A 27,210-nucleotide genomic window follows, 5' to 3' on the forward strand; every position below is an offset into this window, starting at 1 on the left:
TTTTGGGCCAATACCAGGAGACTGAGAGTTCTAGACCCGTCTTAGCCCATGAAAGCCACTGGGTCATTTTGGGCCAATTACCAGGAGACTGAGAGTTCTAGTCCCGTCTTAGCCCATGAAAGCTACTGGGTCATTTTGGGCCAATTACCAGGAGACTGAGAGTTCTAGTCCCGTCTTAGCCCATGAAAGCCACTGGGTCATTTTGGGCCAATTACCAGGAGACTGAGAGTTCTAGTCCTGTCTTAGCCCATGAAAGCCACTGGGTCATTTGGGCCAATTACCAGGAGACTGAGAGTTCTAGTCCGTCTTAGCCCATGAAAGCCACTGGGTCATTTTGGGCCAATTACCAGGAGACTGGGAGTTCTTGACCCGTCTTAGCCCATGAAAGCCACTGGGTCATTTTGGGCCAATTACCAGGAGACTGAGAGTTCTAGACCTGGCTTAGCCATGAAAACCACCTGGATGACTTTGGGCCAATCAGCAGGAGACTGAGAGTTCTAGACCTGGCTTAGCCCATGAAAGCCACCTGGATGACTTTGGGCCAATCAGCAGGAGACTGAGAGTTCTAGACCTGGCTTAGCCATGAAAACCACCTGGATGACCTTGGGCCAATCAGCAGGAGACTGAGAGTTCTAAACCCGTCTCATCCAAGAAAATTGGCTGGGTGACTTTGGGCCAGTAATTCTCTCTCTCTACCCAGCCCACCTCACAGGGGTGTTGTTGTTGATGTGTGGAAAATAGGAAGGAGTATTAGGCATGTTGGCCCCCTTCAATGGTTTTTATATTATATTTATATATTTTACCATTGTTGGAGGCAGTATTCCTCTGGTTTCAGCTCCAAGTGGGGAAAAGGACACTGGAAACATGGAGGTTTTTGGGGAAGATGGTTTAATGGTGGACAGGACCACATGGCTTGGAGCTTCTGGGCAAAAAAGGGATGGGATGCTGAGAATCCCTTGGTTTCATAGCCTCTTGGCCTTACCTTAGTGTTTCCTGTTCCTGTGCAAGAAATGTATCCCATTGGCTGTCAGACTCCCAGGGTGGGGGGTCTTAGCTAACTTTGTAGGCTTTCTCTGGACCACCTGGCTTCACCTGAGTGCTAATGCAATCTTCCCAGGTGCCATGTGGTGAGAGGGCCATGTCTTAATCCCATCAGCCTGGAGCTGAAGGGGGAGCTGGGAGCTGCAGGAAGCTGTTTTGTCTTTAAAAACATGTTTCTCCTTTTCTTCATCCAGGGAAATATAATATTCTGCCTTTTCAATATTTCCTAGAATATTTCATTCTTCTAAGAGAGGGGTGGATGCTAACTTTCTGCACCATGTTTCCCTGAAAATAAGTCCAGGTCTTATATATATATAAGCTCCAAAAACTGCATTAGGTCAGGACTTATTGTAATAACAGTACATGTTATTTTTATTTAAAAATAAATAAATAAAGGTGGTATATTCATTAATTAATCTCTGGTGTGAAGTACACCCTGCAGAAAAAGTAAGTGGGGCAACATCACTTTTTTCTTTAATTGGTTTCCTCCCAAAAACTCTTTCATCTGATTGGTCAAGTTTAGCAAAGGGGCTGGATGGATAAGCCATGGGGAAACAACCCAAAAAGTCTGAACGACGTTTATACTATCAGAGAACCGAAGAGGTGAGATTTGATTGGGCTACCGTTCCAGAGAGCCTTACTATTGGCCCACCCACCCAAAAGAAACTGGGATGACAGCAGGCATTGGGCTCTAATCCAATCAGCATGGGGCTACTCAATTGCCCTCAGAGCAGCGGCGGCGGGGGGTTGGGGGGTGGGGAGAGAGAGATGTGATTGGTTGGAATTTGGCAATTAACGTCTGTCTCCAAGCTGGAAGAAAAGTTTCCCTTCACCTGTTTCTCCATGTGGCATTGGCTGAGTCATTAAAAGGTGGGAAGGATTCTTATTGGCCAGAGCTTCGAAGAGCAGCCACGATTGGTCCAAATCTGTTCTTTTTAAAGGCAAAACTGATACCTGTTTCCTTTGGCGTCTAGGATACATTTGAAGGAATGTAAGGACTTTATTTATAAGAATCATTTGGAATCCAAAGCTTTTTCCTCTCTTAATTCCAATTAATTCCTTAATTACTTTAAATTTAAAAAAAAAAAACCCACTCACCCACTAGGTCCCCCATTTTGGGGCTAGCTCAATTCTTTCAGTGTCTCCTTTTATTCATTTTACCATCTCAGTTCTCAATAATTGCAATAGTTCACGAGAGAATTGATCAAAAGCTCCCAATTTATTGGTTTTACTCCAGTTAAAACAGCCTAATTCACTCTTAGGCACTAATTAAGCCTCTCATTAATTGTCTTTTTCAGGGTGGGAGGGTACCTGCCTTTTCAATTTTTGAATGTTGTTCTTTTTTTACATTCGTTTTTTGAATTTTGGGGTTCCATTAATCTGGGTTTCCCCCCCCCAACTCAATAATTTGTTCCTTATTAATTAGTTTTGTTCAGTTTGTGTTAATTGTCTCAAATTACTCACACTTGCCAATTCCTTTTACCAACTTAGTAATTCTTAATGCTTATCCTCATTTACTTTTTACAATTAATACAATTAGATTTATTTTTAATAGTAGGTTCAACTGGGCTTCAGTTCTCCTTTTTTATATAATAGTTATTTGTAGGCCTGCCTTCTTTGGCTATTTTAATTAATACGGTCACTAACAGGCAGACTTCTCTCAGAAAATTCTGCTTATTGTTCATGTGGCCCTTTTAATTTAAAAGCACTGTTTAAAAAAAATCTCCATAACTCTACTTTATATCTATCTTTTCATTTTAAATCTTGATGTAAAGTCTAATTCACAATGAAACAATTTATAGGGAAGAAAAAACTCCTGCCTTAAATTTCACATCTCAAATCAAGCATTTGAGAGTACTTGATTTCTGAGTTCAAAAGAAAACTTCAATATATCCACTTCTTAATTGATTTGAATATAGCTTACTTGTCTGGGAAAAGGTCCGCTCTTTAGAAGGACTTAAACGTCCATCCATTTATTGTTATTTTTTTTTTACAATTTCTAAAAGCTTTTCTCCCTCTTATTCCTAGAAACAAAAAAACCACCCATCGATTCCATCATGTTTTACTTTCCCAGCGTTCTGCAACGCCATACCGGAAGTTTCAGTACAATTTGGTAATTTGCCTTTGATGAAAATTCAGTTGTTGGGTGCAGTAGAATATAGAGTGGCACATGGGTTCTAGAGTCTTAAAGCCCACCCCAGTGATTGACAATGTCATCTGTCCTGCAGGTTGGCAGCGACTGGAGCCACTAAACTTGTAAAACGGGAATACATGAAGGTCAACATTTCCAAAACATGGTGAGTGAGGATTGAATTCCCTAAAAGAGAGAAATTGAGATCTGCTGGGTGGATGAAGTGTATATTTTTATTTGGAATACTCTACCTGACTCTCTGGTTTCTTCCCCAAACCCCAAAAACTTTAACCTTAGACTGTCTACTATTGACCTCACCCCTTTCCTAAGAGGTCTGTAGGGGGTGTGCATAAGCATACCAACATGGCTACCGTCCCTGTCCTATTGTTTCTTTTATATTTTATATTGTTTTATTTTTTTCTTATATGTACCCATGTATTCATAACTATGTTTTTACTTATACCTATTATCTTGTAAGCAATTGACAAACCAAATTTAAAAAAAAGAAATAATCGATAGATGATATAGATGATAGATAGATAGATAGATAGATAGATAGATAGATAGATAGATAGATATGGATGGATTAGATAGATAGATAGATAGATAGATGATGGATTAGATAGATATAGATAGATGATGATAGATAGATAGATAGAGTAGATAGATAGATGATGATAGATGTAGAAGATAAGATGGATAGATAGATAGATAGATAGATAGATAGATAGATAGATAGATAGATAGATAGATAGATAGATAGATAGATAGATAGATAGATAGACAGGCTGAGATAGATAGATAGATAGATAGATAGATAGATAGATAGATAGATAGATAGATAGATAGATAGATAGATAGATGATAGATAGATGATAGATAGATGATAGGTAGATAGATGATAGATAGATGATAGATAGATAGATAGATAGATAGATAGATAGATGATGATAGATAGATAGATAGATAGATAGATAGATAGATAGATAGATAGATAGATAGATAGATAGATAGATAGATAGATAGATAGATAGATAGATAGAGATAGATAGATAGATAGATAGATAGATAGATAGATAGATAGATAGATAGATAGATAGATAGATAGATAGATAGATAGATAGATAATTAGATGATAGATAGATAATAGATAGATAATAGATAATACACTGCTCAAAAAAATAAAGGGAACACTTAAACAACACAATGTAACTCCAAGTCAATCACACTTCTGTGAAATCAAACTGTCCACTTAGGTAGCAACACTGATTGACAATCAATTTCACATGCTGTTGTGCAAATGGAATAGACAACAGGTGGAAAGCATAGGCAGGTAGCAAGACATCCCCAATAAAGGAGTGGTTCTGCAGGTGGTGACCACAGACCACTTCTCAGTTCCTATGCTTTCTGGCTGATGGTTTGGTCACTTTTGAATGCTGGCAGTGCTTTCACTCTAGTGGTAGCATGAGACGGAGTCTACAACCCACACAAGTGACTCAGGTAGTGCAGCTCATCCAGGATGGCACATCAATGCGAGCTGTAGCAAGAAGGTTTGCTGTGTCTGTCAGTGTAGTGTCCAGAGCATGGAGGCGCTACCAGGAGACAGGCCAGTACATCAGGAGACGTGGAGGAGGCCGTAGGAGGGCAACAACCCAGCATCAGGACCCTACCTCCACCTTTGTGCAAGGAGGGACAGGAGAAGCACTGCCAGAGCCCTGCAAAATGACCTCCAGCGGGCCACAAATGTGCATGTGGCTGCTCAAACGGTCAGAAACAGACTCCATGAGGGTGGTATGAGGGCCCGACATCCACAGGTGGGAGTTGTGCTTACAGCCCAACACCGTGCAGGATGTTTGGCATTTGCCAGAGAACACCAAGATTGGCAAATTCTCCACTGGCGCCCTGTGCTCTTCACAGATGAAAGCAGGTTCACACTGAGCACACGTGACAGACGTGACAGGGTCTGGAGACGCCGTGGAGAACGTTCTGCTGCCTGCAACATCCTCCAGCATGACCGGTTTGGCAGTGGGTCGGTAATGGTGTGGGGTGGCATTTCTTTAGGGGGCCGCACAGCCCTCCATGTGCTCGCCTGGAGGTAGCCTGACTGCCATTAGGCACCGAGATGAGATCCTCAGACCCCTTGTGAGACCATATGCTGGTGCAGTTGGCCCTGGGTTCCTCCTAATGCAAGATAATGCTAGACCTCATGTGGCTGGAGTGTGTCAGCAGTTCCTGCAAGACGAAGGCATTGATGCTATGGACTGGCCCGCCCGTTCCCCAGACCTGAATCCAATTGAGCAAATCTGGGACATGATGTCTCGCTCCATCCACCAACGCCACATTGCACCACAGACTGTCCAGGAGTTGGGGGATGCTTTAGTCCAGGTGTGGGAGGAGATCCCTCAGGAGACCATCCGCCACCTCATCAGAAGCATGCCCAGGCCTTGTAGGGAGGTCATACAGGCACATGGAGGCCACACACACTACTGAGCTTCATTTTGACTTGTTTGAAGGACATTACATCAAAGTTGGATCAGGCTGTAGTGTTTTTTCCACTTTAATTTTGAGTGTAACTCTAAATCCAAACCTCCATGGGTTGCTAAATTTGATTTCCATTGATAATTTTTGTGTGATTTTGTTGTCAGCACATTCAACTATGTAATGAACAACGTATTTAATAAGAATACAGGGTTAGCAGTCCCAAACTGGGAGTTATATTATATGGCCACCTCGTTAGTTTGGTTGAAGGACTGGGTGAATTTAACTAATAAAAGAATATTATTTCTAGAAGGCCACGACTTACAAAGGGGGTGGCACGCTTTCTTATGGGACGTAGGGAAAACCAGTCAAAAATATTTTCATAGACATTTAATTAGAGACGCGCTACTAACAATTTGGAAGAAAATACGGAAAAAACATTACATAAAAATACCAATATGGATTTCAACAATGGAGGCGATGATTCACCCAAACAATCTGGAAATTACTAAAATGATTAAATATAAAGACTTATTGGACCCACAAGGAAATTTGAAATCGAGGCAGGAAATTCAGGACCAGGGACAAAAAATTGATCAATGGGTTTACCTTCAGATTCAAAGTAGGTACAAACAAGACAAGAAAGAATTTGGAATTAACAACAAACTTCAACAATTAGATAAAATTTTATTAGGACCGGACAAAAAAAACATAACAAAATTTTACAATTATTTACTAGGAACAGAATTAGAAGAAGAAATTGTAAAAGGGAATATGATTGCGTGGAGTCGGAACGTAGGACGTAGTATTACACTAGCGGAATGGGAAAAAGTTTGGGGCAGGAATAATAAGATCACAAAATCGGTAGCATACAAGGAAAATCTTTATAAAATGTTTTATAGATGGCATCTCCCTCCTTCGAGACTAGCAAAGATGCACCCCAACATGAGTCCGTATTGTTGGAAATGCAAGAAAAAAGAAGGAACCTTTTTCCATATGTGGTGGACATGTTCAGAAACCCAAAATTACTGGAAGAAAATCAAAACTTGGTTGGAAGAAATTACAAAAGAGCAGATCGAATATAAACCAGAGTCCTTCCTACTAGGGATCTTTGACAAACAAATTTCCAAAAAAGCTAAATACATAACAATACACATCTTAACCGTGGTCAGATTAGCCTTCGCTCAATACTGGAAACAACATCAAATTCCACCAGATGAAGTGATTATTGATAAAATTTCAAAATGTGCAGAAATGGACAAACTAACTTTGGCACTAAAAAACAAAGATACTTTACTATATTATGATAGTTGGAATTGTTGGTATAATTGGATTGATCAAAGATAAATTATATACCATAAGGCATAAGAGGAAAGTATTAACCTATAATAATGAGATAGCGATATATGTATAGAATAGGTGTGTGTATATGACATAAATCAAAGGCTATGAATAAAGATCTTGCAAACTGTAAAAATAAGAATGCTTTTAACTTTTCTTTCTTCTTTTTCTTTCTTTTTTCTTTCTTTTCAATCTTTTCTTTCTTTTCTTCCTTTGTCTCTCTCGTTTATTTGTGTGTCTATCGTTGGTTGTTTTTAATTGTAAAAACTAATAAATTGTTTAAAAAAAAAAGAATATTTCATTCATTCGAATCTAGAATGTCTTATTTTTGTGTTCCCTTTATTTTTTTGAGCAGTGTAGATAGATAGATTGATAATATATAGATATCTATCTATTATCTGTTATCTATTATCTATCTATCTTTGCCTATCTGTTATCTATCTATCTATCTATCAATAATCAATCAATCAATCAATCATATGACCCTGGGACACCACAACTGTCCTAAGTACATGCCAGTTATCAAGTGCCTAAATTTTGAAGTGGGAAAACCAGTCATGTCACTTTTTTTCAATGCCAATGCCATTGTAACTTCGAATGGTCACTAAGTGAATGGTTGCAAGTCAAGGACTACCTGTATTGAGGGATCCATTCTCGGTCGGTCACCGGGACCAGAGGTTAATCTTCCGAGCTTTTGGACTCATGCTGGAAGCCATCCTCAGGGAACTTCTCTCACACAAGAATGTGTGTCTTGGGCTATTCGATGTGTAGTATCTATGTGGTGCCTGGTTGTGTGTGGTTTTTTAGTGGTTGATTGGGTTGTTGGTGGGCGGTTATTAAGTCGTTAGCTGTTTCTTGCTTGTGCTGCCAAATTCTTGGCTCCTAAGTATTTGATAAAAAGTCAATCAGCATTCCTGTTGATTGACAAGGGGAATATTTCCCAGGCTACAATCAGTTTTTGTACCTACTCGGCCAACAATGTAAATAGCTGCAAAACTGACTGTATGTCCTTGTTCATTGCAAAGTGAAGTTACCAATGAGCTCGGGTCTCCTCGTTTGACTTCCCAATTGTGTTCTTGAAGTTTGGTGGTTAGCTCTCCCCATCTGTCCTACACAGTCACAGGGGCAATCCGTTGAAGGGATCCTGTAGGTTACACTGGACGTACCTCCCACCTCCAAGCGATGCATGATATGTCCACTACCTCTGGGTGGTGGGCGATGCCGACTTGCAGATCTCGGAAGCTGCGTTCTATTGCTTCCGAAAATATATATATATATATATTTGATGTATATAAATGTATTTTTAAAAGCTACCTGTATTTCTTTTTCTTTGCAGTGAGGAGATCATAGGTTACATCCTGGTCCGCGTCCCACCACCAATTCCTAGAGGACCTCGGCCAAGATTCTCTCTCTACCTGTCTGCTCAGCTGCAATTTGGCGTGGTCTTGGTTTACAGTCGCCAATGTCAATACCTTATAGGTAGGATTCCAGCTGTCCCTTTTGTTCCTTCCCAGCATGGATTTATCCTTTTTTCAGAAATCCAGGGAGCATCTGGCATTTATCCTTTTTTCAGAAATCCAGGGAGCATTTACCATCAAACAGAATTAGAATTAGAATAACAGAGTTGAAAGGGGCCTTGGAGGTCTTCTAGTCCAACCCCCTCTCAGGCAGGAAACCCCACACCATTCCAGACAAATGGTTGTCCAGTCTCTTCTTAAAAACTTCCAGTGTTGGAGCCTCCACAACTTCTAGTGGCAGGTTGTTCCACTGATTAATTGTTCTCATTGTCAGGAAATTTCTTCTTAGTTCTAGGTTGCTTCTCACCTTGATGAGTTTTCACCCGTTGCTTCTTAAATAAATAAATAAAAATTTGAAAACTTTTTAAATTAAAAAGAAAACCGTTTTTAAAAGCTGCAGCTTATTTATCAGATGCATCTCACTAAAAATTGCTCATCACATAAAAGATGCTACCAGGTTAGTTCTCACCTCTCACTCAGGAGGCTGTGAGTTCGATCCCAGGTAGAGGCACATATTTCTCTCTCTCTGAGCACACAGAGAATATATCTGCTGAACAAAACTCCGCATTGGCGATAGGAAGGGCATCTGGCCAGTAAACACCCTGCTAGCTCTATTCAGTTGCCCAGACTCCACCCCACAAGGGATTATGGGGACTTTAAAAGATGATGATGATAAGATACTACCAGATTCTGTAGGTTAGTGTTTCTCAACTGCAGCAACTTTAAAATGGGTGGACTTCAACTCCCAGAATTCCCCAGCCAGTTATGCTGTTATGCTGGCTGGGGAATTCTGGGAGTTGAAGTCCAACCATCTGAAAGTGGCCAAGTTTGAGAAATATTGCTGTAGTAGACTAAAATATAAAGTCTGATGATTTTTAATGGTTGGGTCCCAACATATTTGGAAGAAGTTAAATCAAGAGATTTAAATAAAAAAACATTTCTTTATTTTATTTTCCTTCAGATAACAGATAATAGGAATTGGAAGGGACCTTGTAGATCATCTAGTCCAACCCCCGCCCAACTTTCTTCTTGGTTTTCCAAAATTCCACATGTACAGTTAGTCCTCGACTTACGACCACAACTGAGCCCAACATTTCTGCGGTTAACTGAGACATTTGTTCAGTGATTTTTTGCCACATTTTACAACCTTTATTGCTACAGTTGTTAAGTGAATCGCTTCAGTGGATCACTTAGTAATCTGGTTGTTGTGAATCTGGCTTCCCCATGGACTTTATTGGTCCGAAGGTCGCAAAAGGGGATCAGTGCGAATGTCATAAATAGGAGTCAGTTGCCAAGTGTCTGAATTTTGATCACACGATCACGGGCATGCTGCAAAGGTCGCAAGTGTGAACAGTGGTCATTCAGTGCCATAACTTTGAATGGTCACTAAATGAACCATTGTAAATCGAGGACTACTTGTACCACGGAGAACTTTTTTTAAAAAAATGTTTGAATTAAGGAAGTGTGGAATATTGCTTTCACATCTGATTCTCCTCGTTCTGAATATTTTTTCTCTTTTCAGAGGAAATTCAACATACTGTGCAACACCTTAACCGAATGAAGGAAGACAGCAAGATCAATTTGACCAAACTTGAAAAGTGAGCGATTGCGATCTTCCCAGATTTAAAAGGACTGTGATAGATAGATAGATAGATAGATAGATAGATAGATAGATAGATAGATAGATAGATAGATAAGGTAGGTAGGTAGGTAGGTAGATAGATGATAAATAGATGCTAGATAATAGGTGATAGATACATAGACAGAAAGATAGGTAGATAGGTAGGTAGGTTGATGATAGATAGATAGATAGATAGATAGATAGATAGATAGATAGATAGATAGATAGATAGATAGATAGATAGATAGATAGATGATAGATAGATAGATAGATAGATGATAGATGATAGATAGATGATAGATAGATAGATAGATAGATAGAGATAGATAGGTAGATAGGTAGATAGATGATAGATAGATAGATAGATAGATAGATAGATAGATAGATAGATAGATAGATAGATAGATAGATGATAGATGATAGATAGATAGATAGATAGATAGATAGATAGATAGATGATAGATAGATAGATAGATAGATAGATAGATAGATAGATAGATAGATAAGAGGTAGGTAGGTAGGTAGGTAGATAGATGATAAATAGATGCTAGATAATAGATAGGTGATAGATACATAGACAGAAAGATAGGTAGATAGGTAGGTAGGTTGATGATAGATAGATAGATAGATAGATAGATAGATAGATAGATAGATAAATAGATAGATAAGAGATAGGTAGATGCATAGATAGATACATGATAGATAGATAGATAGATAGATAGATAGATAGATAGATAGATAGATAGATAGATAGATAGATAGATAGATAGATAGATGATAGATAGATAGATAGATAGATAGATAGATAGATAGATAGATAGATAGATAGATAGATAGATAGATAGATAGATAGATAGATAGATAGATAGATAGATAGATAGATAGATAGATAGATAGATAGATAGATAGATAGATAGGTAGATAGATAGATAGATGATAATAGATGATAGATAGATAGTGATAGATACATAGAAGAAAGATAGGTAGATAGGTAGATAGGTGATGATAGATAGATAGATGATGATAGATAGATAATAGATAGATAGATAGATAGATAGATAGATAGATAGAGATAGATAGATGATACATAATAGATGATACATACATACATAATAGATAGATAGATAGATAAGATAGATAATACATAGATAGATAGATAGATAGATAGATAGATAGATAGATAGATAGATAGATAGATAGATAGATAGATAGATAGATAGATAAATAGATGCTAGATAATGGATAGGTGATAGATAGATAGATGTTGTGCCTCCGAGGTTTGAACCAGGTCAGTCAGCAGATGTAGGCTCGAGTGAGGAAGAAGATCTGGCATTGAGATTCGAGCCTGCATTACTGAGCGACGTTGAGAGGAGTCTGGGGGAGGAGGAGGAGTTGACTCTGAGAGATGAGCCTGATTTATTAGAAGTTTCAGAGGCGTCTTCCTCTTCTGGAAGTCCCTCCCTGATTGCACCTCAGGTGTTAACTGTTAATCAGGAAAGTGTGCCAGAGGCTTCAAGCGATGATGAAACTGCCGGATGCTGTCTGGATGCTAGGACTAGGAGAAGATTGAGACGTCAATCTCAATTAGAAAAGAGACGTCCAGCCAAGGATTAATTAAAGAGACTGACACGCCCCTTCAGGGGATATATTCAGGGGAGCGTGTTAATGCCTCTCCCCCGCTTGAAGCAAAGTGTATTTTTGGTGCGAAAGAATTGCGTATGGCTGCGGCGTTGTGATTTATGAACAATTCAGACTTGCCAGACGGATTCCAGGAAGACTGCCAAGGACTGTGAAAACAAGCAGTTAACTCTTCCCACCAAAAAGTGGTCCCTATTTTTCTACTTGCCTTTTTTACCTGCTTTCAGACTGCTAAGTTGGCAGAAGCTGGGACAAGTAACGGGAGCTCACTCCGTCACGCGGCGCTAGGGATTCGAACCGCCGAACTTTCTGATCCACAAGCTCAGCGTCTTGGCCACTGAGCCACCATGTCCGCCATATATACAGATAGCCCTCGACTTAACAACAGTTCATTTAGTGACCGTTCAAAATAACAGCACCGAAAATTTCTCACAGTTACGACCTTTGGAGCTTCCCCTGGTGGGGTCACGTGATCAAAATTCGGACGCTTAGCAACCGGTTCCTATTTACGACCATGGCTGTGTGCCGGGGTCACGGGATCCCACTTTTGCAAAGTCACCAATGTGCAGGGGGTTCTTTAGAACCGGAAGTTAAGATTCTGCCCAGTTCAGAGAACTGGTAAATCATGCCCCCTGGCTTCCCCTCCCAGCCAGTCGCCTCTGATGAGGCTGAAGATATGTTGCTGGAGCCGCCGGGCTTTAAGCTTGGATCAAGAATCTCTTTCTCTCCTTCCCCCCTCCCATCCCCGGGGTCTGTTCCTATCCCATTGAGTTAGTTTTGCTGTTGCTGACTACCTCCTCCTCACTTCCTAAATGAGGTAGACCGAGTGGGAAGTGGCTGGTGTGTGTGCGTGTGAAATTGAGCCTCTTTCCCATAAAATCCATTCAGAAAACAAAAAGAGCAGATATGGTTTAATCCTGGTTGAGCCCAGGTTGCTGGAGAGAAGATAAGTTTAACATTATTTAATTGATTAACTCATTGGAAATTGCTGAGTTATGGGATGTAGTGCTTATGATGGGCTATAAACAGGTAACACTCGGTCTTAAAATTATGTTATGTAGGCAGAAAGTTTTTCGAAGAATTATCCTTCCGGGTTCAGTTCCAAGTGGGGGGAAAGACACTGGAAACATGAAGGCTGTTTGGAAAGATGGTAGATAACAGATAATCAGAGTTGGAAGGGACCTTATAGGTCATCTAGTCCAACCCCCCGCCCAAGCGGGAGGCTCTACACCATTTCTGACAAATGGCAGTCCAATCTCTTCTTGAAAGTCTCAACTGATGGCGCTCCCACAACTTCCGAGGGCAAGCTGTTCCATTGGTTGATTGTTCTCACTGTCAGAAAGTTTCTCCTTATTTCCAGGTTGAATCTCTCCTTGTTCAGTTTCCATCCATTATTCCTTGTCTGGCCTTCAGGTGCTTTGGAAAATAGCTTGACCTCTTCCTCCCTGTGGCAGCCCCTCAAATATTGGAAGACCTCTATCCTGTCTCCCCTGGTCCTTCTCTTTACTAGACTAGCCAAGCCCAGTTCCTGCAACCATTCGTTGTATGTTTTAGCCTCCAGTCCCCTAATCATCCTGGTTGCTCTTCTCTGTACTTTTTCTAGAGTCTCAACATCTTTTTTATAATGTGGTGACCAAAACTGGATGCAGTACTCTAGGTGTGGTCTTACTAAGGCTTTATAGTGTTAGTACCTCATTTGATCTCGATTGTATCCCTCTGTTAATACAACTTGGGATTGCATTAGCTTTTTTGGCTGCTGCTGCACACTGCTGGCTCCTATTTAGCTGGTTGTCCACTAAGAGATGCAGCTGAAATCTAGTTAGATGCTAATTGCAATGTGGCATGAAAAGTAAAATTGGACAAAACTCACAACCAATTTCTCATTTAGCAATAGAAATTTTGGGCTCAATTGTGGCAGTAAGTAGAGGACTATCTGCATATGGTAATATTTAAAACTCTAAGCCATGCCTATCCTTGCGTTCAGTATCTGAGCCTCGACTAATTGCTGCAGCTTGTAACATGGGGGAAAATGGATTGCTTGCCAACTGGAATCTGCCAATCTCTTTCCCTTTTCCACAAGAAACGCCCTGAGCTTCCCAGGAACCATAAAGATAAGTTCAAAATCCAGATGGATCTCAACAGACTTGAACCCTGGGCCCTGTCTAACAAAGTGAAATGCAATGTAGAGAAAAGTCAAGTCTTAACACTTAGGCAAGAAAAACCAAAAGTACACATATAGACTGGGTGAAAATAGCAGTAGCTGTGAGAGGGATCTTGGACAACCAGCTAAATAGGAGCCAGCCATGTGCAGCAGCAGCCAAAAAAGTCAATGCAATCCTATATTGCGTTAACACAGGGATACAATCGAGATCAAGGGGGGTACTAATACCACTCTATAAAGCCTTAGTAAGACCACACCTAGACTACTGCATCCAGTTTTGGTCACCACACTTATAAAAAGAGATGTTGAGACTCTAGAAAGAGCAACTAGGATGATGAGGAGACTGGAGGCTTAAACATACGATGAACGGTTGCAGGAACCGGGCCTGGCTAGTCTAATGAAGAGAAGGACCAGGGAGACAGGATAGCTATCTTCCAATATTTGAGGGGCTGCCCCAGAGAGGAGGAAGGGGTCAAGCTATTTTCCAAAGCACCTGAAGGCCAGACAAGGAATAATGGATGGACACTGATCCAGGAGAGATTCAACCTGGAAATAAGGAGAAAACTTTCTGGCAGTGAGAACGATCAACCGATGGAACAGAATTTCCACACAAAATACAAAAGGAAATAGAACAAAATTAAATACAAAAGCAAATAGGAACAGAAGTTACCTTCGGAAGTTGTAGAAGCTTCATCCCTGGAGGCTTTCAAGAAGAGACTGGACTGCCATCTGTCAGAAAATGGTGTAGGGTCTCTGGCTTGGGCGGGGTGAGGGTGGGGGGTTGGACTAGATGACCTAACCTGTCAAACTCTATTAATCTGTTAAAAACCATGTACCTTATTCATATAATAATGTACTTGGGGGTTTGTGTGTTGGATGGGAGGTTGGGAAATCCTGCGGTCTCACACAAAAGTTACACATTGTTGCTTGAATGTTAAAGACTGAAATTCTGAATTGATTCTCAGTCATCCAGATTGTCCCAAAGGGGCTTTTTTCAGGAGGCAACTGGACTTCCTTGGTTTTTCTTTTTCTTTTGAAGACGTTTCGCTTCTCCTCCAAGAAGCTTCTTCAGCTCTGACTGGATGGTGAGGAATGGAAGGATTTATCCTCCTTGCAGACAGCTGGTCCTTTGCATCCTTTTTGAGGGTCGTAGAGGGACTTTTAATTATACAATTTGATATAAACACCCTCTGGAAGTGTGGGAGTAGGAATGGGTTTCCAGAGGGGGAAAAATTGTAAACTACACGAACCATTTGCACTACTCAGGTGACCCTGATGACAAAAATAAACCTCCAAGTGGCCTCAACGGTTCTCTAAAAGGATGCAAAGGACCAGCTGTCTGCAAGGAGTATAAATCCTTCCATTCCCCACCATCCGGTCAGAGCTGAAGAAGCATCTTGGATGAGAAGCGAAACATCTTCCAAGGCAAAAAAAAACAAAACAGAAAGTCCAGATGCCTCCTGAAAAAAAGCACCTTGGGGACAAGCTTGAAGACTTGGAGATGAAATGAATCAAAAATAAAACGTGTATTTCATTTTTATTAAATTTTTTTTTTTGTGGGGGTGGTTTAGGGCGGCAGTGGAGATGATGGTTGTGAAAGAAATGGGACCGCTGTTGACAGAAGAGATCGAGCCTTCGGTAAAAGTTCCTCTGCAAACTTTGGGTGAGTAATAATGATGATGATGATGCAGCAAAATTGTACAAACTGACTACCTAGAACGCCATAACTGAGTTGCTAAAATCATTCACTAGAAACTGTGCCAAAAGTTTGGAGTTGAGCATAGTCACAACTCCTGGGAGCATCAGGTTGAGAAGGTTCTGGAGAATGAAAAAGTCAAGACCTTGTGAGACTTCAAAATTCAGACTGACAGGCACTCGGCCCACAACACACCTGACAGAACAATAGTTGAAAAGAAAAAGATTTGGTTGGTTGACATTGCAATACCTGGTGATGCGCGAATTGTAGACACGTAGCAAGAAAAAATCATGGGACTTACAAATTGAAGTTGAGCGACTTTGGAAAAAGAAATCGTGTGTTATCCCAATTGTAATTGGAGCCCTTGGAGCAATACCTAAAGGGCTGCCTCGCTATTTGGAAATCCTGAATTTATCAGACTTGAATACCCTGATTCTACAAAAAACCACCCTACTTGGAACAGCTTATATCCTCCAATGCTACCTGAACAGTTTCTAGGCCCTTGGTTAGGACTCAAACTGTTGAGCTACCAACCAGCCCCAAAGATTGTGAATCTCACTAAAGATGAATAATAATAATAATAATAATAATAATAATAATAATAATAATAATAATAATAATAATAATAATAATAATAATAATAATAATAATAATAATAATAATTAATGTAGTTCTTGGCTTACGAGCACAATTGGAACCACAACTTCCACAGCCAAGCGAGGTGTTTAAGTGAGTTACGCCCGATTTTGCCAACCTATTTGCCGCCGTTATTAAGCGGATCACTGCTGTTGTTAGGAGAGTCGGGCGGTCGTTAAGCGAATCCAGCTTCCTCTCCATTGACGTTACTGGTCGGAAGCTGGGAATCCTGCGGGATGTGGCTACCGTTCCAAATTTATACGTCGGTTGAATTTTGACCCCCTGATCTTGGGGGGAATGTTGTGATGTTAAGTCCGTGAGCTGGTTGTAACTGTCACTAAACGAATGGTTGCAATTCGAGGCCTATTTGTACATTATTTGTGGGGCGAGATTTAATCAGTGGCAGGATCTTGAATAGCTCTTAACCCCTCTAAAAAACCCCAAGATCTGTTTATTTTTGGGGGCTTCCCAAACCCATCCAGTCCTCGACTTACAATCACAACGGAGCCCCACGTTTCTGTCGCTAAGTGAGACATTTGCGAAGTGAGTTTTGCCCCGTGGTTCGAACTTTTCTCACCAAGAGTCGTTAAGTGAATCTCTGCAGTCGTTTAAGTTAGTAAGGCGGTTGTTAAATGAACCTGGCTTCTTCGTTGACTTGGCAAAAGGGGATTATAATGACCCGGGGAGACTGCCACCGTCATAAATATGAGTCAGTTGCCCAATTTGATCATGTGATCATGGGGATGCTGCAATAGTCGTAAGTGTGAAAAATGGTCATAAGTGCTGTTGTACCTTTGAACAGTCACCAAATGAATGGTTGTTACAGAAAAGATGTTCAGACATTGGAAAAAAATGCTAAGATGATTAAAGGCTTCTTCCAACCTTCTTGTCTTCCATTCTTTTCCTTCTTCAGTCACATTCTTCCTTCCGCTTTTCTGCCTTCCTCTTCCTCCTCCCCTTCCTCCTGTTCCTTCTCACCTTCCCTTCTTCCGTCCTCGCCTTCTATCCATCCCTTGAGACTTTCAAGAAGAGATTGGATTCTCCTCTGTCAGAAATGATGTAGGGTCTCCTGCTTGGGCAGGGCGTTGGACTAGATGACCTACCAGGGTCCCTTCCAAGCCGATTGATCGATTGTAAGTCAAGGACTTCCTGTGTACGTCGTATAGAATAAAACCTACAAACGCATTCGGATTTGACTGTGGGACCAAAAGGAAAATAAAAAGCTTAATGAGTCCAGAGGTATTTTTTTTTCTCTACCCTCTGCCGTTTGATCTTTTCTCTCTTGGGGTGGGGGGAAGATTAATCCTGTTTTCCCGGCGTCTTTTAGGTGGGCGAGAGAAAAACGCGGTGGTTTTCCAAGAGGCCTCCTCGTTTTCATTCATCTCCTTATCTTTTAGAGATTACTCCTTCGGGAGAGGAACCGAGGTTTCCACCTGCTCCCTCGTTGCCCAAGGTCAAGGCCAAGAGAAAGCAACCGCCGAGTCCCCAGGTGAGATCAAAGGAGGATGGCCGGGATAGGGCCCCCTTCCACTCAGAGGCTCTGCTCCCAGGAAGGGTAGGGACCCCTTCAAGGCGAGGCCAGAAATTCTCATGCTGTGTGTGGGTTTTCTTCCCCCAGTTCCAGCTAGCCGAGTATGAGCCGTCTCCTCCACGTCCTAAGCGTCGTCGAAGGCAGCTGCGTTTCATGGACGAAGTGACCCAGATTTCGAAGGAAGATTACGAGAAACAGATAGAAGATCCACACACTCAGTGCCGGCCCCTGGTAGATGTTTGATGCGGGGGGTGGGTGGGGGGTGGGGGGGTGGAGAGACGTGGTGCGGTTGCAAATCCAGGGTCCTGCGGAGTCTCTTCTCTCCCCGGGCAGGGAGTTTTTACGAGTTTTATTTTCATTTATATCCCGGCCTCTTTATTTTTATATCCACAACTCAAGGTGGAGAACGTATCTAACAGTCCTCCTTTGAGGTACGCTGGGCTGAAAGAGAGAGAGGGAGAGAGGGAGGGAGGGAGGACTGGCTCAAAATCACCCAACTGGCTTTTGTGCCTAAGCTGGGACCAGAACTCCCAGTCCCTTGGTGCTTAGCCCAAAGTCACCCAGTTGGCTTTCATATCTAAGATAGGACTAAAACTCACCGTCTCCTGGTGATTGGCCCAAAGTTATCCAGTTGGCTTTCATATCTAAGACAGGACTAGAACTCACCGTCTCCTGGTGATTGGGCCATAGTCACACAATCAGGTTTCATGCCTAAGGGGGAACTAGAACTCACCGTCTCCTGGCGATTGGCCCAAGATCACCTAACCGTTTCCATGCCTAAGGCAGGACTAGAACTCACCGTCTCCCAGTTTCTAGCCTGGCGCTTTGACGAGTAAACCAAACTGGTTTTTCTCCACTTTGCTCCAGGACTGTTGTGGGTGCGTTCACAGCCCCACGGAAAACCTCCGAGGATGTCTTGCCTCTCACTTCAATTCCCTTTGGTCACCCCGACGCACTCAATACTGCTACCCTACAAAAAGATCTTGACTATGTATCAGAATGGTCAAACAAATGGCAACTTCAAATCTCAACAAATAAATGCTCTGTCTTACATATTGGCAAAAAAAATCAGACAATAAAATACAAGCTGAATAGTCAAGATCTTGTTGATGACCCAAGCTCTGTAAAGGACCTTGGAATACTCACCTCTAATGATCTAAGTGCTAGAGCCCACTGTAACTACATAGCCAAAAAGGCATTAAGAGTTGTTAACCTAATCCTACGTAGCTTTTTCTCTGGTAATATCACACTACTAACCAGAGCATACAAAACATTTGCTAGACCAATACTCGAATACAGTTCATCAGTCTGGAACCCACATTACGTATCTGATATTAGCACAATTGAGAAAGTCCAGAAATATTTCACAAGAAGAGTTCTCCACTCCTCTACTCGTTGTAGAATACCTTATGCCACCAGACTTGAAATTCTAGAACTAGAAAACCTTGAATTACGCCATCTTCGGTCTGATTTAAGCATGGTATATAAAATCATACATTGCAATGTCCTACCTGTCAATGAATACTTCAGCTTCAACCATAACAACACAAGAGCACACAATAGATACAAACTCAAAGTTAACCGCACCAAACTTGATTGCAGGAAATACGACTTCAGCAATAGAGTGGTCAATGTCTGGAATCCTCTACCCGACTCTGTAGTTTCTTCCCCAAACCCCAAAAACTTTAACCTTAGACTGTCTACTATTGACCTCACCCCTTTCCTAAGAGGTCTGTAGGGGGCGTGCATAAGCACACCAACGTGCCTACCGTCCCTGTCCTATTGTTTCTCTTATTCTTCTTTTATTTTTCTTATATGTACCCATTTCATGTATTCACAACTATGTATACACTTATACTTATTATCTTGTAAACAATTGGCAAATAAATAAATAAATAAATAAATAAATAAATAAATAAATAAATAAAAAATATCTAAGATAGGACTAAAACTCACCGTCTCCTGGTGATTGGCCCAAGATCACCTAACCGTTTCCATGCCTAAGGCAGGACTAGAACTCACCGTCTCCCAGTTTCTAGCCTGGCGCTTTGACGAGTAAACCAAACCGGTTTTTCTCCACTTTGCTCCAGGATTGTTGTGGGTGCGTTCACAGCCCCACGGAAAACCTCCGAGGATGTCTTGCCTCTCACTTCAATTCCCTTTGGTCACCCGACGCACTCTAATAATTTCCTTTTTTTCCCCCTCCACGTTTTTTGCCCTAGGCGAAAGTGCTCCTGCCAGCCAGGAGATTGAAGAAGGCAATCGAATTGCTGAATAACCCAGCCGTTAGTAAGTAAACCTCCCTGTACCTGTAACTCTGCAGGTTGTTCCCTTCCCTTCTCCTCCCTTGCGGGAGGCAATTGTGCGCGTCTCGCATCCATGATCCAGAACAAAGCAGGCCGTAAACTCGCAGAGGGCCAGGAATGCAGACCTCCTCCCCCCATTCTTTAGGGCCTCTTTTGCACTGGGTGTCCCGTTGGACCAATCGACCTGTTGCCCGTCTAAGCCTAGAGCGGAGTTCATGCTGCCCACTTTCCAATCTTTGCCACTTGGTGTCACTTTCTTTCTTCCAGTGAAGGAAAATTCCATTGATCCGGCCTGCGGGGTTCCCTCCAACCATGGAACCTTTGAACGGAGAAAGGAGAAGATTTGTAGCTCAGGGATGTGGGGTCCTGGTTGCTCTCTGAGCTTGGTGGTTTTCTTGCTGACGTCTCATTACCCAACTAGGGAACATCGTCAGTGCTAGAAGGGGAGAGGAGGAGGGGAGGAGGAGGAGGAGGAGGAGGAGGAGGAAGAGGAGGTAATCAGACGTCAGCAAGAAAACCACCCAGCTCAGAGAGCAACCAGGACCCCATAATCTTTCTCCTCCTCCTCCTCCTCCTCCTCCTCCTCCTCCTCCTCCTCCTCCTCCTTTTCTTCCTCCTCTTCCTCCTCCCCCTCCTCCTCTTCCTCTACCTCCTCCTCCTCCTCCTCCTCTTCCTCCTCCTCCCTCCTCTCTCTTCCTCCTCCTCTTCCTCCTCCTCTCCTCCTCCTCCTCCTCCTCCTCTCCTCCTCCTCCTCCTCCTCCTCCTCCTCCTCCTCCTCCTCCTCCTCCTCCTCTTCCTCTTCCTCCTCCTTCTTCCTCCTCTTCCTCCTCCCCTCCTCCTCTTCCTCTCCTCCTCCTCCTCTCTCCTCCTCCTCTCCTCCTCCTCCTCCTCCTCCTCTCCTCCTCCTCTCTCCTCTCTCCTCCTCCTCCTCCTCCTCCTCCTCCTCCTCCTCCTCCTCCTCCTCCCTCCTCCTCCTCCTCCTCCTCCTCCTCCTCCTCCTCCTCCTCCTCCTCCTCTTCCTCCTCTCTCTCCTCTCCTCCTCCTCCTCCTCCTCCTCTCTCCTCCTCCTCCTCCTCCTCCTCCTCCTCCTCCTCCTCCTCCTCCTCCTCCTCTTCCTCCTCTTTCCTCCTCCTCTTCCTCCTCCTCCTCTCTCCTCCTCCTCCTCTCTCCTCTTCCTCCTCTCTCCTCCTCCTCCTCCTCTCCTCCTCCTCCCTCTCCTCCTCCTCTCCTCCTCCTCCTCCTCCTCCTCCTCTCTCCTCCTCCTCTTCCTCCTCCTCCTCCTCCTCCTCCTCCTCCTCCTCCTCCTCCTCTCCTCCTCCTCCTCCTCCTCCTCCTCTCCTCCTCCTCTCCTCCTCCTCCTCCTCTTCCTCCTCTTCCTCCTCCTCCTCCTCCTCCTCCTCCTCCTCCTCTCCTCCTCCTCCTCCTCCTCCCTCTTCCTCCTCCTCCTCCTCCTCCTCTCCTCCTCCTCCTCTCCTCCTCCTCCTCTCCTCCTCTCCTCCTCCTCCTCCTCTCTCCTCCTCCCTCCTCCTCCTCTCCTCCTCCTCCTCCTCCTCCTCCTCCTCCTCCTCTTCCTCTCTCCTCCTCCTCCTCCTCCTCCTCCTCTCCTCCTCCTCCTCCTCCTCCTCCTCCTCCTCCTCCTCCTCCTCCTCCTCCTCTTCCTCCCCTCCTCCTCCTCTCCTCCTCCTCCTCCTCCTCCCCTCCTCCTCCTCCTCCTCCCCTCCTCCTCCTCCTCCTCCTCCTCCTCCTCCTCCTCCTCCTCCTCCTCCTCCTCCTCCTCCTGGATCAAAATTCGGACACTTGGCAATGGATTCGTATTTATGACGTTGGCAGAGTCCCAGAGGTGACATGATCCTCTTTTCCGACCTCCTGACAACGGAGACACCTGGATTCACTTAATGGCTGTGTTCCCAACATTAACAAAGGCAGGGATTCACTTAACGACAGTTGGCCAGCAAGCTGGTGAGAGGCAACGAAGCTCAGCAAGAGGAAATCCGTGCCTCCATTGTGGTCTTATGTTGAGGACTTCTTGTAAAGGGCTGCCTTTGCACTCTTCCCTCCTACCCATGCTGCTTTTTTTCCTTGGCCCAGAATTGATGCACCCCACTCTCCATGGATTATGGGCCCGATACAGCAACATCCGGAAGGCGAAATATGCCAAAAAAAGGACTGAGGAGAAAAAACGGAGAGCTGAAACTGTCAGCGAGCTTGAGGTAAAAATTCAGACTCAAAATTTCTCAGCAACTGACCGATGTGACACTTTAGATTGGAACAACATATCTCAATTTGGGCAACTTGAAGATGGGTGGACTTCAATTCTTCTATTCCCATTCCTATTCCTATTCTGTTCTGTTCTGTTCTGTTCTGTTCTGTTCTGTTCTTATTCCCAATGCTATTCTATTCTATTCTTTCCTTATTCTATTATGCATTCTATTCTACTCTATTTTCTATTCTATTCTATTTCTATTTTCTATTCTATTCTATTTCTATTCTATTTTCTACTCTACTCTATTTTTATTCTATTTCTATATTCTATTCTATTCTATCTTCTATTCTATTTCTTTTTTCTATTCTACTCTATTTTTCTATTCTATTCTACTATATTTTCTATTCTATTTATATATTCTATCTTTTATTCAATTCTATTTCTACTTTATTCTATTTTCTATTCTATTCTATTCTATTCTATTCTATTCTATTCTATTCTATTCTATTCTATTCTATTCTATTCTATTCTATTCTATTCTATTCTATTCTATTCTATTCTATTCTTCTATTCTGCATTCTATTCTACCCTATTTTCTATTCTATTTCTATATTCTACTCTATTCTATTTTCTATTCTGTTCTATTCTGTTCTATTCTATTCTATTCTATTCTATTCTATTCTGCATTCTATTCTACCCTATTTTCTATTCTATTTCTATATTCTACTCTATTCTATTTTTATTCTATATTCTATTCTGCATTCTATTCTATTCTACTCTTTCTATTCTTTTTCTATATTCTATTCTATTCTATTCTGCATTCTATTCTATTCTACTCTTTCTATTCTATTTCTATATTCTACTCTATTCTATATTCTATTCTATTCTTTCCCTATTCTGTTCTATTCTATTCTATTCTATTCTATTCTATTCTATTCTATTCTATTCTATTCTATTCTATTCTATTCTATTCTATTCTATTCTATTCTTTCTATTCTATTCTATTTTCTATTCTATATTCTATTCTGTTCTATTCTATTCTATTCTATTCTGCATTCTATTCTATTCTGCATTCTATTCTATTCTATTCTCTATTCTATTTCTATATTCTATTCTATTCTATTCTATTCTATTCTATTCTATTCTATTCTATTCTTCATTCTATTCTATTCTATTCTATTCTATTCTATTCTATTCTATTCTATTCTATTCTATTCTATTCTATTTCTATATTCTATTCTATTCTATTCTATTCTATTCTATTCTGCATTCTATTCTATTCTATTTTCTATTCTATTTCTATATTCTATTCTATTCTATTCTATTCTATTCTATTCTATTCTATTCTATTCTATTCTATTCTATTCTATTCTGCATTCTATTCTATTCTACTCTTTCTATTCTATTTCTATATTCTACTCTATTTCTATTCTATTCTATTCTATTCTATTCTATTCTATTTTCAGGAGTTATTTTCAGTGAAACATGGTGCAGAAAGTTAGCATCCACCTCTCTCTTAGAAGAATGAAATATTCTAGGAAATATTGAAAAGGCAGAATATTATATTTCCCTGGATGAAGAAAAGGAGAAACATGTTTTTAAAGACAAAACAGCTTCCTGCAGCTCCCAGCTCCCCCTTCAGCTCCAGGCTGATGGGATTAAGACATGGCCCTCTCACCACATGGCACCTGGGAAGATTGCATTAGCACTCAGGTGAAGCCAGGTGGTTCAGAGAAAGCCTACAAAGTTAGCTAAGACCCCCACCCTGGGAGTCTGACAGCCAATGGGATACATTTCTTGCACAGGAACAGGAAACACTAAGGTAAGGCCAAGAGGCTATGAAACCAAGGGATTCTCAGCATCCCATCCCTTTTTTGCCCAGAAGCTCCAAGCCATGTGGTCCTGTCCACCATTAAACCATCTTCCCCAAAAACCTCCATGTTTCCAGTGTCCTTTTCCCCACGGAGCTGAAACCAGAGGAATACTGCCTCCAACGATGGTGAAATATATAAATATAATATAAAAACCATTGAAGGGGGCCAACATGCCTAATACTCCTTCCTATTTTCCACACATCAACAACAACACCCCTGTGAGGTGGGCTGGGTAGAGAGAGGGAATTACTGGCCCAAAGTCACCCAGCCAATTTTCTTGGATGAGACGGGTCTAGAACTCTCAGTCTCCTGCTGATTGGCCCAAAGTCATCCAGGTGGTTTTCATGGCTAAGCCAGGTCTAGAACTCTCAGTCTCCTGCTGATTCGAAGAAGTCACGAACGCCATGGATAACATCAGCATACACAGCATTCTTGCCTACGCGCCTAACAAAGGCTGCTGTTGGAACTAAACACTCCCTGTCTTTAAAAAAGAAAACAGAGGAGATGTGGGAATTGCTATCTGTTTCCTCGCGCACGTGCAAGGACAACGGGCCTTCTGGTAGTTGTTTGTAACACGAGGCGAGGGACAAGGTCGAAATGTTGCCACTTCTTACCCAGAATTGTAGCAAACTTAAACTTTACAGCTTTGTATTCTCATATGGTATTTTGTGTGATGTAATGAGTTTGTAACAACACACTAACAAAAAATTGAAAACGTTAACAAAGATTGCTTCTAATAAAAGAGGGTGTCAGAGCCTGCCCTGGGCTCTCATCCCGATTTGGCTTCAAGACGACTGCCTCAGTGTCTTCATTCATGAGAGACCACCATAGATAGATAGATAGATAGATAGATAGATAGATAGATAGATAGATAGATAGATAGATAGATAGATAGATAGATAGATAGGTACATACATGATAGATAAATAGATACATGGTAGATAGATAATAGATAGATAGATAGATAGATAGATAGATAGATAGATAGATAGATAGATAGATAGATAGATAGATAGATACATACATACATACATACATACATACATACATACATACATACATACATGATAGATAAATAGATACATGGTAGATAGATAGATAGATAGATAGATAGATAGATAGATAGATAGATAGATAGATAAGAGATAGGTAGGTAGGTAGGTAGGTAGATAGATGATAAATAGATGCTAGATAATATATAGGTGATAGATACATAGACAGAAAGATAGGTAGATAGGCAGGTAGGTTGATGATAGATAGATAGATAGATAGATAGATAGATAGATAGATAGATAGATAGATAGGTACATACATGATAGATAAATAGATACATGGTAGATAGATAATAGATAGATAGATAGATAGATAGATAGATAGATAGATAGATAGATAGATAGATAGATAGATAGATAGATACATACATACATACGTGATAGATAAATAGATACATGATAGATAGATAGATAGATAGATAGATAGATAGATAGATAGATAAGAGATAGGTAGGTAGGTAGGTAGATAGATGATAAATAGATGCTAGATAATAGATAGGTGATAGATACATAGACAGAAAGATAGGTAGATAGGTAGGTAGGTTGATGATAGATAGATAGATAGATAGATAGATAGATAGATAGATAGATAGATAGATAGATAAGAGATAGGTAGGTAGGTAGGTAGGTAGATGATAAATAGATGCTAGATAATAGATAGGTGATAGATACATAGACAGAAAGATAGGTAGATAGGTAGGTTGATGATAGATAGATAGATAGATAGATAGATAGATAGATAGATAGATAGATAGATACATGATAGATAAATAGATACATGGTAGATAGATAGATAGATAGATAGATAGATAGATAGATAGATAGATAGATAGATGATAGATAGGTGGGTAGGTAGGTAGATGATAAATAGATGCTAGATAATAGGTGATAGATACATAGACAGAAAGATAGGTAGATAGGTAGGTAGGTTGATGATAGATAGATAGATAGATAGATAGATAGATAGATAGATAGATAGATAGATAGATACATACATACATACATACATACATGATAGATAAATAGATACATGGTAGATAGATAGATAGATAGATAGATAGATAGATAGATAGATAGATAGATAGATAGATACATACATACATACATACATACATATATACATGATAGATAAATAGATACATGGTAGATAGATAGATAGATAGATAGATAGATAGATAGATAGATAGATAGATAGATAGATAGATGATAAATAGATGCTAGATAATGGATAGGTGATAGATAGATAGATGTTGTGCCTCCGAGGTTTGAACCAGGTCAGTCAGCAGATGTAGGCTCGAGTGAGGAAGAAGATCTGGCATTGAGATTCGAGCCTGCATTACTGAGCGACGTTGAGAGGAGTCTGGGGGAGGAGGAGGAGTTGACTCTGAGAGATGAGCCTGATTTATTAGAAGTTTCAGGGGCGTCTTCCTCTTCTGGAACTCCCTCCCTGATTGCACCTCAGGTGTTAACTGTTAATCAGGAAAGTGTGCCAGAGGCTTCAAGCGATGATGAAACTGCCGGATGCTGTCTGGATGCTAGGACTAGGAGAAGATTGAGACGTCAATCTCAATTAGAAAAGAGACATCCAGCCAAGGATTAATTAAAGAGACTGACACGCCCCTTCAGGGGATATATAAGGAGCGTGTTAATGCCTCTCCCCCGCTTGAAGCAAAGTGTATTTTTGGTGCGAAAGAATTGCGTATGGCTGTGGCGTTGTGATTTATGGACAGTTCAGACTTGCCAGACGGATTCCAGGAAGACTGCCAAGGACTGTGAAAACAAGCAGTTAACTCTTCCCACCAAAAAGTGGTCCCTATTTTTCTACTTGCCTTTTTTACCTGCTTTCGAACTGCAAAGTTGGCAGAAGCTGGGACAAGTAACGGGAGCTCACTCCGTCACGCGGCGCTAGGGATTCGAACCGCCGAACTTTCTGATCCACAAGCTCAGCGTCTTGGCCACTGAGCCACCATGTCCGCCATATATA

General features: G+C 41.4%; 1 protein-coding gene across 1 annotated transcript; it reads left to right on the forward strand.

Annotated features, from left to right (window-relative positions):
- Positions 1 to 3,061: 3,061 nt before the first annotated feature.
- Positions 3,062 to 24,126, forward strand: LOC148129178 (uncharacterized). The gene is made up of 10 exons (XM_087947391.1): positions 3,062 to 3,154; positions 3,270 to 3,338; positions 8,328 to 8,545; positions 10,031 to 10,106; positions 15,500 to 15,591; positions 17,658 to 17,749; positions 17,879 to 18,022; positions 20,014 to 20,080; positions 22,186 to 22,307; positions 24,106 to 24,126. The coding sequence occupies exons 1-10, from the start codon at positions 3,099 to 3,101 to the stop codon at positions 24,124 to 24,126; spliced, it is 957 nt and encodes a 318-aa protein (XP_087803517.1). The 5' UTR covers positions 3,062 to 3,098.
- The last annotated feature ends 3,084 nt before the right edge of the window (positions 24,127 to 27,210 follow it).

The sequence above is a fragment of the Notechis scutatus genome, chromosome Z (assembly GCF_049901735.1).
Source record: "Notechis scutatus isolate UNSWTSFEM ecotype Mainland chromosome Z, rNotScu1.2, whole genome shotgun sequence".
Classification (NCBI taxonomy): domain Eukaryota; kingdom Metazoa; phylum Chordata; class Lepidosauria; order Squamata; family Elapidae; genus Notechis; species Notechis scutatus.